The sequence below is a fragment of the Terrapene carolina genome, unplaced genomic scaffold (genome assembly GCF_002925995.2).
Source record: "Terrapene carolina triunguis isolate 2854851 unplaced genomic scaffold, T_m_triunguis-2.0 Scaffold97, whole genome shotgun sequence".
NCBI classification, from domain to species: Eukaryota; Metazoa; Chordata; order Testudines; family Emydidae; genus Terrapene; species Terrapene triunguis.
The window spans coordinates 12,914,190-12,927,432 of record NW_020664448.1 but is presented as its reverse complement, the minus strand read 5'-3'; the positions used below and the strand labels follow the sequence as shown (position 1 = coordinate 12,927,432).

Here is a 13,243-nt window from a genome sequence, read left to right as displayed (position 1 = left end):
GGCCAAGGGGTTTGGAGTGTGGGAGGGGGCTCAGGGCTGGGGCAGAGGGTTGGGTGCAGGGTGTGAAGGGCTGGGGGTGCAGGCTCTGGGGTGGGGCCGGGGATCAGGGGTTTGGGGTGCTCCAGGGCGACTGGAGGACTCCCCCCTGCGCGCTCTTCCTGCAGCAGCACCTGGGCTGGGGGAGAGAGGCGCCCGTCCCCGCCACGGGAGCACTGGGGCTGCAGGATAGGCGCCCCTCCCCCGGACCCAGCAGGTCCGGGCCGGGGGAGGGCTGCCTGGGCCGCGCCGACTGCATCTGGGGCTGGGCCAGGCAGCTCCGGGGCTGGGCCATGCCACGCCGCCCCAGCCATGCCTAGGTCTGCGCCTGGGCCTGATCCAGCCGCACCTGGGGCCGTGCCTGGACCCAATTCGGTCACGCCTGGGGCCGGGCCATGGCAGGTCCAAGCTGCAGGGTGAGTTGGGGATGGGGGAGGGGAGGGGCGCCCCTCCCGTGGCAGGTTGGGGACCAGGCTAGGTGGAGGCCAGGGGAGAGGGGAGAGGCGCCCCTCCCCCTGGCCATGGCAGGTTACTGGGCTGGTTCCCTAAGAGCCTGCACTGCACTAAATAGGCTGCTGGGTGGCCGCGCAGCTTACAGGGAACTTAGGGTGGACATTGCAGCACTGGCGACAGCTCAGGCTGGCCACTTGAATCCAAGCCCACTCAACCCCCCCGGGTCTGTACTTGAGTGGCTAGCCCGAGCCGCCACATGTGATGCAATGTCCACACTGCTATTTTTAGCATGCTAGCTCTAGCATGAGTCTGTTTACCTGGGCTGGGAATCATACCTCTCAGATGCAGCGTAGACATACACTTTGAGACATTAGCAGAGAATCCAACTCCTTATTTTAAAGTATTCTACTTTTCAGATATAAAAATGTAAATTGAAACAAAGGAAACCCATCCCAAGCCACCTGGGTTAAGAATCACAGCAGGTCCACCACCTCCAAATGCCTGTATGCGGGCTGGGTAATTGTGCACCCATTGGTACACACAGATTGAGTGCCAATTTCCCTGTGTGCAGAGAGCCAACAAAGCCTATGTCCCAATTATGTCCTGCTTATGTCCTGAGGTCCTTCTGCAAAAGGAGAGAATTTCTTTTACCTTTTGTGTACACAGATTTGTGGGTTTGAAGGTGCATTAGGTACACACACACTCTTTGTCGGCATACACACTGTATCATACTTGGAAATTGTATCCTATAAATGCAAGGGGTGGGGCGGGATGGTATTGTTTAATATTTTTTTTTCCTTATTTTAGGAAGCCATGTAACATTCTGGGAAATTTCCCAGGCAGGCTTCTCCTGTATGATGCTTTAAAATCCTACTAGATAGCTTCTGAAATGAATAATTTCCACCTCTATATTGCAGATTAGTACATGTCTCTCTAAAAAGACCTGATTCTGTCTGGAAGGGAAAGAAGATAATCTTTATGGTCTAAGGGAAAATATGAAAGGAAAGATTTTCACAGTCAATAAGAAAGAAATCTAGTGGAGATGTTTCAAAACAAAATGTTTGCTAGAACTTACACTGAAATAATAATTTGGAATTGTTCTGTGAAAATAAAATATGAAGGTAATTGATTCCATGTGGTTTTTGAGCAAACCTTTTATTATAACTTAGACATTGTACCAATAAATACCCTAAAGAAAGCGGATTCTATAAAAAGGGGGGGGGACCTCTAAAAGCCACTGTGCATGGTCTAAGAAAAAAGCAGTGCTTGATATTGAAAAGAAAGAATTGCATAGTCAATCTGATAGAAATTGAGCACAAGCCGTTCAAAATAAAAACCCTAATATAAATTGAATTAAAATATTAGTACTTTGACATCTGATGTAAAAAGAAATATATGAAGCTAATTGGACCCACTGGGTTTTCAAAAAGCTGATGTCTAGGTGGTTGCTGTTTTCTTTAATGAAAACATCGTCCTTTTCAATGTCAGGAGAACACAAGGGGATTTCCAGTTTCACATGCCAGATGTCACCTTTTGTTACACTTTAAATCGTGAAAGCAATGCATATTGTAGGTCTGGAAATGTGTCCAAACCAAGGCGGACTCCCATGTTATTCAATTGTTGCTCTGTGTAATGTGAAAAAAGACTAAGGATATTGAAATGCTGTCAACAGTTACAAGTTTTCTGAGCACAGTGCTTTCAGAGTTTAGGTTAATTATTTGAAGTTTAAATTACAATGTAAGATACAGTATATTACCTTACAAAGACCAAACAACTACTTGGAGATCTGTTTATTAATTTGCCGTGCTGTTGCAAGTATTCTGTAATAATGACAAACATGGTTTACTTGGAAGGTAAAATAATGTGAACCTCTATAACTTGTACTAATATAATCTAAGCAACCTATATATTGGGTCAAATATTCAAAATGAGGCAGGAACAACTGGCCACATACCTTTGCACACTGTATGCCTAATTTATGTTCCAGATATATCCAGATTTAAAGTTCCAGTTCTGTCCCATTTATCATTTTTATTACCGTAGTCCTAGGCCAGGACCACATTGTGCTAGATGCTATTTAAAAACAGAACAGAAGGATAGATCCTGTCCCAAAGAGCTTACAATCGAAGTGTAAAACAAGAGACAAGAGATGGCTGCAGACAGACAAATGTGTGTGGCGGGGGGACAAGGAACCAATGAGACAGTGTTGGTAAGCATGATAGGCAGTTATCTAGGCACACCAGCAGCCAAACTCTTGTCAATTTTTTGGAGGCATCACGTCAAAAGAGAGTTTTCAAGGATGGATTTAAAGGAGATATTGAAGTAGTTTTGTGATGTTGGAGTCCTCCCAAACACAAGGGGCAGAATGGGAGACAGCACAAAGGTACTTGTTTGAAAATGTAATGCGTGGTTGATGGAGACTGACCTCCTGGGCTGATCGGAAGCAGGAGTTGACATCTGGAGAGTGAATGAGAGGTGATAGGTAGGGTGGGGATAGGCTGTAAAGGATCAGGAAGTGAAGAGAAGCCGCTTACGTTTGATGCAATAGAGAAAGGAGAATAGAGGAGAGATGTAAAGAGAGGGGTGACATGGTCAGAGCAATAGACTAGGGAAATGGTCTTTGCAGCAGCATTCAGAATGGATAAGAGTGGAGTAAGATTGCATTTGTCAAGGCCAGGGAAAAGGATGCTGCAGTAGTTGAGAAGTGAGATGATGAGAGCCTGGGTGAGAGTTTTAGCTTTGTGAATGGATAGGAAAGGCCACATCTTAGAGGTGTTCTGCACATTTTACTCAAGTGAGTCCAAGTCCTTCACAAATGTTAGTTAAGGAACGTTTCTCTGCTGAGTGTGAAGCGGCTGGGATGAGACTCAGCACCTCCAAATTGGAGGTCATGTTCCTCTCCTGGAAGAAAGGCTGCTCTCTCCAGGGGAGGGGGAGGGGGAGCGGGGAGCAGCTGCCCTTAGTGGAAGAGTTCAAGTATCTAGGGGTCTTGTTCACAAGGTTTGGCAAGCAGGAGCGTAAGATCAACCAGCAGATTGGTGCAACGGCAGCAGTGATGCTGGTACCGTACCAATCCATGGTGGTGAAGTGGGAGCTGAGTTCTCAAATGAAGCACTCGGTTTACAGGTCTCTCTACATCCCCATTCTCACCTGTGGTCATGAGCTTTGGGTAATGACTGAAAGGACGAAATCACAGGTACAAGCGGTGGAAATGAGGTTTCTCCGCAGGATGGCTGGGCTTACTCTCCGAGACAGGGTGAGGAGATTGGTCATTTGGGAGGGCCTCGGAGTAGAGCCCCTACTCCTTGGATCAAGAGGAGCCAGCTGAGGTGGTTCGGGCACCTGATAAGGATGCCCCCTGGGAGGCTTCTGATGGAACTCTACCAGACACATCCCACTGGGTGGAGGTCCCGAGGCTGACCCAGGACATTCTGGAGGGATTATATCTCCTGGCTGGCCTGGGAACGCTGAGGAATCCCCCAGGAGGAGCTGGAACCTGTTGCGGAGGAAAAGGAGATCTGGTCCTCCCTACTCGCCATGCTGCCGCCGCAACCCTCACCAGGAAAAGCGTCATAAAGGAAAAAAGAAGAATCATCCCTGTGAGGCAGGTAAGTATTGGTCTAGCAGACTACAGAGGGAGAGACTAAAACCTACAAATTTCTATTTATTTAGACTTAATCCAAAGCCTACTGAAGTGAGTGTGAATCTGTCCATTGGCATAACTGGTCTCTGGGTCAGGTATCTGGGGTACCAACGCTCATTTCCTTGGGTGGAATCCTGTCCACACTCAAGTCAATAGGAGTTTTGCCTCTGACTTATTTGGGACTAGGATTTCACCTCTGGTGTTTTACAAAACTTAAATAACATTCAATACTCAGATTCCAACCATTTTTCTTCACGATACAAATTCTGATACTACCTTCATCGGAATTCTATATGAACTCTTAAATGAACTCCCTTATCCAGCTTATTGCTCCATTAACATCACCTCTGGTCCCCTAACTGCTCCCCAAAGCCTTGAAAAAAGGCAAGACATAGCAGCAGCATTTGCAGTTGTTTAGTGGAATATAACAGAGGTGTTATTCTTTTACATAGTTCATACACACTCCAAGTTTCTTTGAGGGGTTTTTTTAATATATATATATATATATATATATATATATATATATACACACCATGCCATGATTCTTCCTGAGGCACGTTTTTTCCCCCTGTGCTTCCCCTCTGCTGTGTTTAGAGATGTTGTGCTAGAATAATTGAGCAACCCTTAAGCCTGAAAATTAATAAATGTGAAAAATGGTAATTCATTTGAATTGCTTTGCTAGGGGGAGTTAATAAAACTTTATTAAGATTGTAATCCCTTTATACATTTTAAATTAATGATGTTTTTAAATAAAAACTTCTCTGTAACAGGATGCATCTGAGACTAAGTTCAAGACAAGAAATCAAATCAGCTCCCTTTGGCTTGGCTGTCTTAATAGAACACGGTTAGGTTTCATTTGCGGCCATGCCGGTTTTTATGCAAAACTTCTCATTACGATCAGTTGAGTGGGGGGAAGTGTTGACAGGACTTAAAAGATACTTAAGACTCTCCATATGCTTGTGAGTTTGAATCATTAGTCAGTTCAGTGAAGCCTTGATCCTTCAGTATGGGAGTTTTTCCATTGACTTGAATGGAAGCAGGGTCCAGCTCTAATTGCTCATACATGCAGCTATGCATATACTTAATTTTAAGCATATTCTTAAGTGCTTTGTATAATAGGCATAGAATTCAGCACTTTTTTAAGTAATTTGCTGATTCTGGGTCCAGTTTTGCAAGGTGTTGAGCAGCTTCAACTCCCATTGATGTGACTGGGAGTTGAGGGCATTCAGTATTTCCAGGAGTTGTTTAGCCTTTTGTAGGATCAGGCCATAGTACGTTGCCCTCGATTTTAGACCATCTGAAGCAGATCTTTGTACAAGCCTGCGGAATTGCTGCAATGTGGTGTGAAGCTATTCTCAGAAAGGATGCCAGGCCATCATCTTTGAAGTCTGATTTGCTTTTGGTTTTTCATGATTTTGGCCATGACACTGTATATTCAAGGAAGAACCAAAACCTTTGTAGTAGAAAGAAAAAGAAATTCGTAAAAAATGCAAGGCAAGTGTTTGCTCTGTGCTTGTATCCCTATCGTCTTGGCTGTGATCTTGTTAGATCTCACAAGCTAAGCAGGGTCTGGCTAGGCTACAAGGATGAGAAACATCCAAGGAATGCCTATGGGCTGCAGGAATTGGTTCTGGTGATTCAGTACAGATATTTTTTTTCTACACCAATACCCCAGAATTAGACCTCAACTGTCTTAGGTATTACTGTGCTGTTGGAGGTGCCATTTTACAGATGAGATGTACATCTGAGAGGCATACTATTTGTCATTAAAGTATCTGTGGCAATTTTCTCTAAGGGTAAGTCTATACTGCAATGTAAGCCCAGGGTTTGAATTCAGGTTCAAGCCTAACCCCCTTTCTATCTATGCACAAATGGTGCTAACCCAGGGTTCAAGCCATATTGCTTTGCAGTGTAGACACAGCCCCACTGGACCCTGGGAGTCCACCAAAAATATTCGAAAACCCATTGGCTGACTTTCTTTGTTCTCTGGACAATCAAGTTTGGTGAGCAGTCAAATTTTCCTGCACTGCATCATGAACAAAGGGCTAGAGCAGCCACATTTTGGTAGGGTGCTAGGCAAGCTGGATATGAGTGACTGGCCTTGAGCCCACATAATATAATGTAGAGGCTGGAGCCCCAGGTTGGGACCCAGGGTTCAACAATTCCTAGCCTGGGGTTACAAATGAGGGTTGATGTTCGAGCCCTAAGTTAACAAATCCAGGATCTGCTCATTCGAGTTCTACTAACCCTGGGCTTACATTGCAGTCTAGGTATACTTTAAAGTTCTCTGTTCCAAATCCCAGTTTGATTAATTACGGTTTGGCTATCTACATTCCCACTTCTATTTCATTTAGGTAACAGATGCTTCTTTACCATCTCTATTAAATGGCTGTGCAGTGTTGCAATGGTCTGTTCAGCAACTGCTGTACTCCACTCATTACTGAACCGATGACAGTTCTAGAGTAAAGTTACCCATTTATATAGTTTATATATCAATTTGGTACATTTATTAAGTAACTAGAGAAAAATGTTGTAGCATATTTTATGAAAAGATAGAAACAAAGTCCTATTTTTACAAGATGCATGCACACATCTTGCTAAATTTCTTTCCCAGCCTGGAAATGAAGTTACCTGTCCATATTTCTTCCTAATCTGTTTTTGTGCCATTCTCATCACTGTGCTGTCTGGGGACCCGATATTGATTAGCACTGGGATTTCATAAAGGTATTTATGAAGTCATTAATAGGATCAATAAGGTAATAGCCCCAAGACTTTAAAAAAGAAATCTAGCTAGTTTATAGAAGGATCAGTTGCTAATTTGAGGAGATTCAACCAGGTAAAGAGGGGAGGTTGGCAGTACTTCTGATATTGTTGCACCTTTGTTTTGTGCAATGGCAAAAGCAATTATATGCCTCTCATTATATCTCCATATGATGGTAAGTGAAACACTAAACATTATAAATGGTGAATTAGGAAGAGAAATTATATAACTTTACTGAAAATGATGAAATTAAACATTTACTATGTTGATTTCATTTTGCATGTAAGTGCATGTGCACTAAAAATCAATTAAATCAAAATAATTGTTTTCACGGTCACTTTTTATATTAAGGTTCCATTCACAAATGGTTTCTAAATGGTTAATAAATGATGAATAGCTGCTATAAGCATATCAGAGATATTCATAGTAGGGGTCATATGCACTTCACTAGAAGATGTTATAGATGTTTACAACCCATGGTTATAAGCTACCTGTTGACTTTGTGGATTTAATAACTATAACAATTGATTAACCATTTATTAAAATAGCTAGGAATTATCTACTAACACTTTATAAACTATTTTTAAATGGGACCTCAGTATAAAGTCTGGCCAATTTGGGGTAGAATGTTTGCTCTGGGACAAATAATGTAACTTGTTTTCCTAAATAATTGCCATATGAATAATATATTTAGCCGAACACACAGACACTGCCTATATGGGATATTCTGGGACTATATTGCTAGGAAGAGATGGGATCCACCTAACAAAGAGAGGGAAGAGTATCTTCGCAGGCAGGCTTGCTAAGTTAGTGAGGAGGGCTCTTAAGTAGGTTCACCGGGGGATGGTGACCTAAGCCCAGAGGTAAGTGGGGGAGTGGGATCCCGGGAGGAAACGCAAGGAGGAGGGTACAAGACGGGAAGCCTCCTGATGCATACTCAGAAAGTAGGGCAATTGGCAAGTTATCTTAGGTGTATGTACATGAACACAAGAAGCCTGGGAAACAAGCAGGAAGAATTGGAAGTCCTGGCACAGTCAAGGAACTATGATGTGACTGGAATAACGGAAACTTGGTGGGCAGTTCACATGACTGGAGCATTGTCATGGATGGGTATAAACTGTTCAGGAAGGACAGGTACGGGAGGAAAGATGGAGGAGTTGCATTGTATGTAAGAGAGCGGGGTGATTGCTCAGAGCTCCAGTTTGAAACTGGAGAAAAGCCTGTTGAGAGTCTTTGGGTTAAGTTCAGAGGCGAGAGGAACAAGGATGATGTGGTGGTGGACATCTACTATAGACCACTGGATCAGAAGGATGAGGTAGATGAGGCTTTCTTCGGACAAGTAACAGAAGTTTCCAGATCACAGGCCCTGGTTCTAATAGGGGACTTCAATCACCCTGCCATCTGCTGGGAGAGCAATACAGCAATGCACAGACAATCCAGGAAGTTATTGGAGAGTGTTGGGGACACTTCCTGGTACAAGTGCTGGAGGAACTGACTAGGGGCCGTGCTCTTCTTGACCTGCTGCTTACAAACAGGGAAGAATTGGTAAGGGAAGTAGAAGTGGGTGGCATCCTAGGCAACAGTGACCATGAGATGGTTGAGTTCAGGATCCTGACAAAAGGAAGAAAGGAGAGTAGCAAAATATGGACCCTGGACTTCAGAAAAGCAGACTTAAACTCCCTTAGGAAACTGATGGGCAGTATCCCCTGGGAGGCTAATATGAGGGGGCAAGGAGTCCAGGACAGCTGGCTGTATTTTAAAGAAGCCTTATTGAGGGCGCAGGAACAAACCATCCCAATGTGCAGAAAGAATAGTAAATATGGCAGGTGACCAGCTTGGCTTAACAGTGAAATCTTTGGTGAGCTTAAACTCAAAAAGGAAGCTTACAAGAAGTGGAAATTTGGACAGATGACTAGGGAGGAGTATAAAAATATTGCTGGAGCATGCAGGGGTGTCATCAGGAAGGCCAAGGCACAATTGGAGTTGCAGCTAGCAAGGGATGTGAAGGGTAACAAGAAGGGTTTCTACAGGTATGTTAGCAACAAGAAGGTCAGGGAAAGTGTGGGACCTTTACTGAATGGGTGAGGCAACATAGTGACAGATGATGTGGAAAAAGCTGAAGTACTCAATACTTTTTTTGCCTTGATCTTCACAGACAAGGTCAGCTCCCAGACTGCTGTACTGGGCAACAGAGTATGGGGAGGAGGTGAGCAGCCCTCAGTGGTGAAAGAACAGGTTAAGGACTATTTAGAAAAGCTGGACTTGCACAAATCCATGGGTCCAGATCTCATGCATCCAAGGGTGCTGAGGGAGTTGGCTGATCTGATTGCAGAGCCATTGGCGATAATTTTTGAAAATTCGTGGCGACCTCGAGGGGAGGTCCCGGACGATTGGAAAAAGGGAAATATACTGCCCATATTTTAAAAAGGGAAGAAAGAGAACCCGGGGAACTACAGACCGGTCAGCCTCACTTCAGTCCCTGGCAAAATCGTGGAGCAGGTCCTCAAGGAATCCATTTTGAAGCACTTGGAGGAGAGGCAGGTGATCTGGAACAGTCAACATGGATTCAACAAGGGCAAATCATACCTGACCAACCTGATTGCCTTCTATGATGAGATAACTGGCACTGTGGATATGGGGAAAGTGGTGGATGTGATATATCTTGACTATAGCAAAACTTTTGATACGATCTCCCACAGTATTCTTGCCAGCAAGTTAAAAAAGTATGGAATGGATGAATGGACTATAAGGTGGATAGAAAGCTGGCTAGATTGTCGGGCACAGCGGCTAGTGATCAATGGCTCGATGTCTAGTTGGCAGCCGGTATCAAGCGGAGTGCCCCAGGGGTCAGTCCTGGGACTGGTTTTGTTCAACATCTTTATTAATGATCTGGATGATGGGATTCATTGCACCCTCAGCAAGTTTGCAGGTGACATTAAGCTGGGGGAAGAGGTAGATATGCTGGAGGGTAGGGATATGGTCCAGAGTGACCTAGACAAATTGGAGGATTGGGCCAAAAGAAATCTGATGAGGTTCAACAAGGACAAGTGCAGAGTCCTGCACTTAGGAAGGAAGAACCCCATGCAGCGCTACAGGCTGGGGACCGACTGGCTAAGCAGCAGTTCTGCAGAAAAGGACCTGGGAATTACAGTGGACGAGAAGCTGGATATGAGTCAGCAGTGTGCCCTTGTTGCCAAGAAGGCCAACGGCATATTGGGCTGTATTAGTAGGAGCATTGCCAGCAGATCGAGGGAAGTGATTATTACCCTCTATTCGGCACTGGTGAGGCCACACCTAGAGTATTGCATCCAGTTTTGGTCCCCCCACTACAGAAGGGATGTGGACAAATTGGAGAGAGTCCAGTGGAGGGCAACAAAAATGATTAGGGGGATTGGTCACATGACTTACGAGGAGAGGCTGAGGGAACTGGGGTTATTTAGTCTACAGAAGAAAAGAGTGAGGGGAGATTTGATAGCAGCCTTCAACTACCTGAAGGGGGGTTCCAAAGAGGATGGAGCTAGGCTGTTCTCAGTGGTGGCGGATGACAGAACAAGAAGCAATGGTCTCCAGTTGCAGTGGGGAAGGTCTAAGTTGGATATCAGGAAACATTATTTCACTAGGAGGGTGGTGAAGCACTGGAATGCGTTACCTAGGGAGGTGGTGGACTCTCCATCCTTAGAGGTTTTTAAGGCCCGGCTTCACAAAGCCCTGGCTGAGATGATTTAATGGGTGTTGGTCCTGCTTTGAGCAGGGGGTTGGACTAGATGACCTCCTGAGGTCTCTTCCAACCCTAATATTCTATGATTCTATTATTCTATTCTATAAGGGCTCAAATCTCCCCTACCTTTACACCTGAGCCCATCAAAATGGTGCTGTTTTATGCTTACTTTGCACAAGTGTAAATAGCTACACTAAGTGTAATGCAAGGAAGAACCAAAGACCTAGCTCTTTTTTGTGTAAGTCCACCTATTCTGATACTTACTACTTCTGGTTAGTTTGGTTTCTGTAATATGAGTCAAAAACTGCATCCAATCCTTAAATATTAATAAAAAGATAACCTTGATTTATGTGAAATTGTTCAACACATTTTATAGAGTTGTCTATAATTCTTCTAATGACTGGGGCTGGGATTTTCAAAGTTGCCACAGAGAATTAGAGGTAACGTTTTAAAAAATGCCTAAATCCCATTTCAGAAGTGATTTCGTGGCTTAGGAGCCTAAATTCCATTGACTTTCAATGAGACTTAGCTTCTCAGTGCTTCAGTGACTTTTGAAAATGGGACTTAGGCTCCCAATCACATAGGGTAACATTTTCAAAAGTGCCTAAGTGCAGACTTCCTATTGAAATTCCCTTTTTAATTTTTTTTTTAATTGAAATGCTAGAGGTGTCACACCCTGTTGCCATTCTTGGTCATTCGGTCATCCTTTTATAGTCTTTTACTGTATCATTTGTGCTAATGTATGTCTCTTCCTGGGCATGATCAGAATGTGCAATATCACCCCTATGTTCCCTGGAGTCATTATGCCCATGTGAAGTATAATGGACACCAGGGGAAGGTTGCAGGGGAGTAGATCTTGCTACACTTATGAAAATGTAGAGTAGGCAGTTGAGCCATCTCAGCCATGCCTGATGTTCAGGAAGCAGGCCTTCTCTGGGACTGCTAGCCTAATGGGCAATGCAAGGCAGTGCTTCTTGCCTTCCCCAGCACAACCAGCCATGTTGTTACTGTCTCCACTGTAGGGCAGCCATAGTTTGGCCCTCTCTGTCCACATCATTGAGAAATGTGCCATCACATGTAATCATGCAGAGTCTCTAGAGATTCGGTATACCTAGGGGTTTTTTTGCGGTCTTGACCTAGGTTCCTCTCTACAGCCTCCACCACGTACGCTTTCCCAGGGAAAACTTACATCTTCTGAATCCCAGAAATATTTAACTTAAACTGTTTCTGTAGAGGCTTTACATTCGTTGCACCCTTTTTATGGTATTCTATTTTAATGTGTTTGTTGAAAAGTATTTCTGCTTTTTCTGCAGGCTATACATAGATGGTCCTTTTGGGAGTCCCTCTGAAGAATCCTTGAATTATGAGGTTAGCCTCTGTGTGGCTGGAGGCATTGGAGTAACTCCATTCGCATCAATACTCAACACGCTGCTGTATGTGAGCCTAACCTCTTTAAAGCCATTTTCCCAGAGTTACTTCCGTGTTGCATATTGTAAATGCTTCCAGCATGTGCGTAACACCTATTCATGTAACACTGCCCTCCTATGGAGAGAGGAACAGGGAGGAGGACTGAGGTTTGCCATTGAAAATCCCAAATCCGTTCACGCTGGCTGTTCATGCCCAATGAATGCTAAAGGTGCAATGCTGAAAAAGTACTTTGGGTTGGACAGTGGTCCCTAAAGGTCTTATAGACAGAGCTTCCCATTCAACTGCCAGTGAAAAGTGAGTTTGAGCTCTGCCAAGTCCATGGGGATATTTGTTTACAATCCCAACCTTTTAATTAGAAAACTCCCCAGTCTGTGTTAGAGCAAGGTCAGGGACAGAGATAACAGGGGTGCTGAGAGTCAGGACTGAGGTGCATTTTCCTCACGTGGGGAAGGTTGAGCAGTATCAGTGTGATGTATATTTGGCTTCAGTCACAGCTCCTTGCCTATCATTTTCAAGAACACTTAAGCTAGGAGTTTTACAGAAACTCAAAGGAGTCAGGCATGCAACTCCCATTGAACTTAAATGGGACTTGGGCACCTAACTCTCTTAAGCCCCTTTGAAAATCCTAACCTTCATTGCCTATTTTAAAATTATTATTATTGTTAATTTAAAACATTTTAAAATCCAGTAAGACAAAATTTTCAGTGGCTCTCTGTGAGTCACCGGGACGGTCAAACTTCTATCAATCCCACTCTTACACAATGGGAGATAGCTTCATTATTATTTTTATTACGTGTATCACACTGCTGTCTAGTAGCTCCAGTCACGGGCCAATACCCCACTGTGCTAGACACTGTACAAACCGAGCAAAGACGGTCCCTGGCCCAAAGAGCTTACAGTTGAAATTAGCTTACGAAGTGTTTTACAATTCACACATGACGCACTTGTTCAGAGATCAGCTGGTAGCTGGAGTGAAATTAAAACCTTTTAAAGCCCAATTTTCAGAGATGCTGAGCTCACTCAGCTCCCCTCAATCTCAGTCGGAGTCATGGGTGCTCAGCGCTTCTGAAAATCAGGCTTTTATGTGGCAGCTCCTGGTGCCCTGTGCAGCCCTCAGAGAACCTAACAGGTTCCCTACTAATTTTCATCTCTGAAAGTCAATTGTTCATCTTGGGGCCTGGACTAGATGACCTCTTGAGGTCAT

General features: G+C 44.1%; 1 protein-coding gene across 1 annotated transcript in view; it reads left to right on the top strand.

Moving 5' to 3' along the window:
* NOX4 (NADPH oxidase 4) overlaps positions 1-13,243 on the top strand; it is a 148,219-nt gene that overhangs the window by 118,256 nt on the left and 16,720 nt on the right. The window contains exon 13 of the mRNA XM_024215249.2: positions 11,925-12,044. Within this exon, the coding sequence (XP_024071017.2) occupies positions 11,925-12,044 (120 nt within the window). The remainder of the gene's footprint in view (positions 1-11,924; positions 12,045-13,243) is intronic.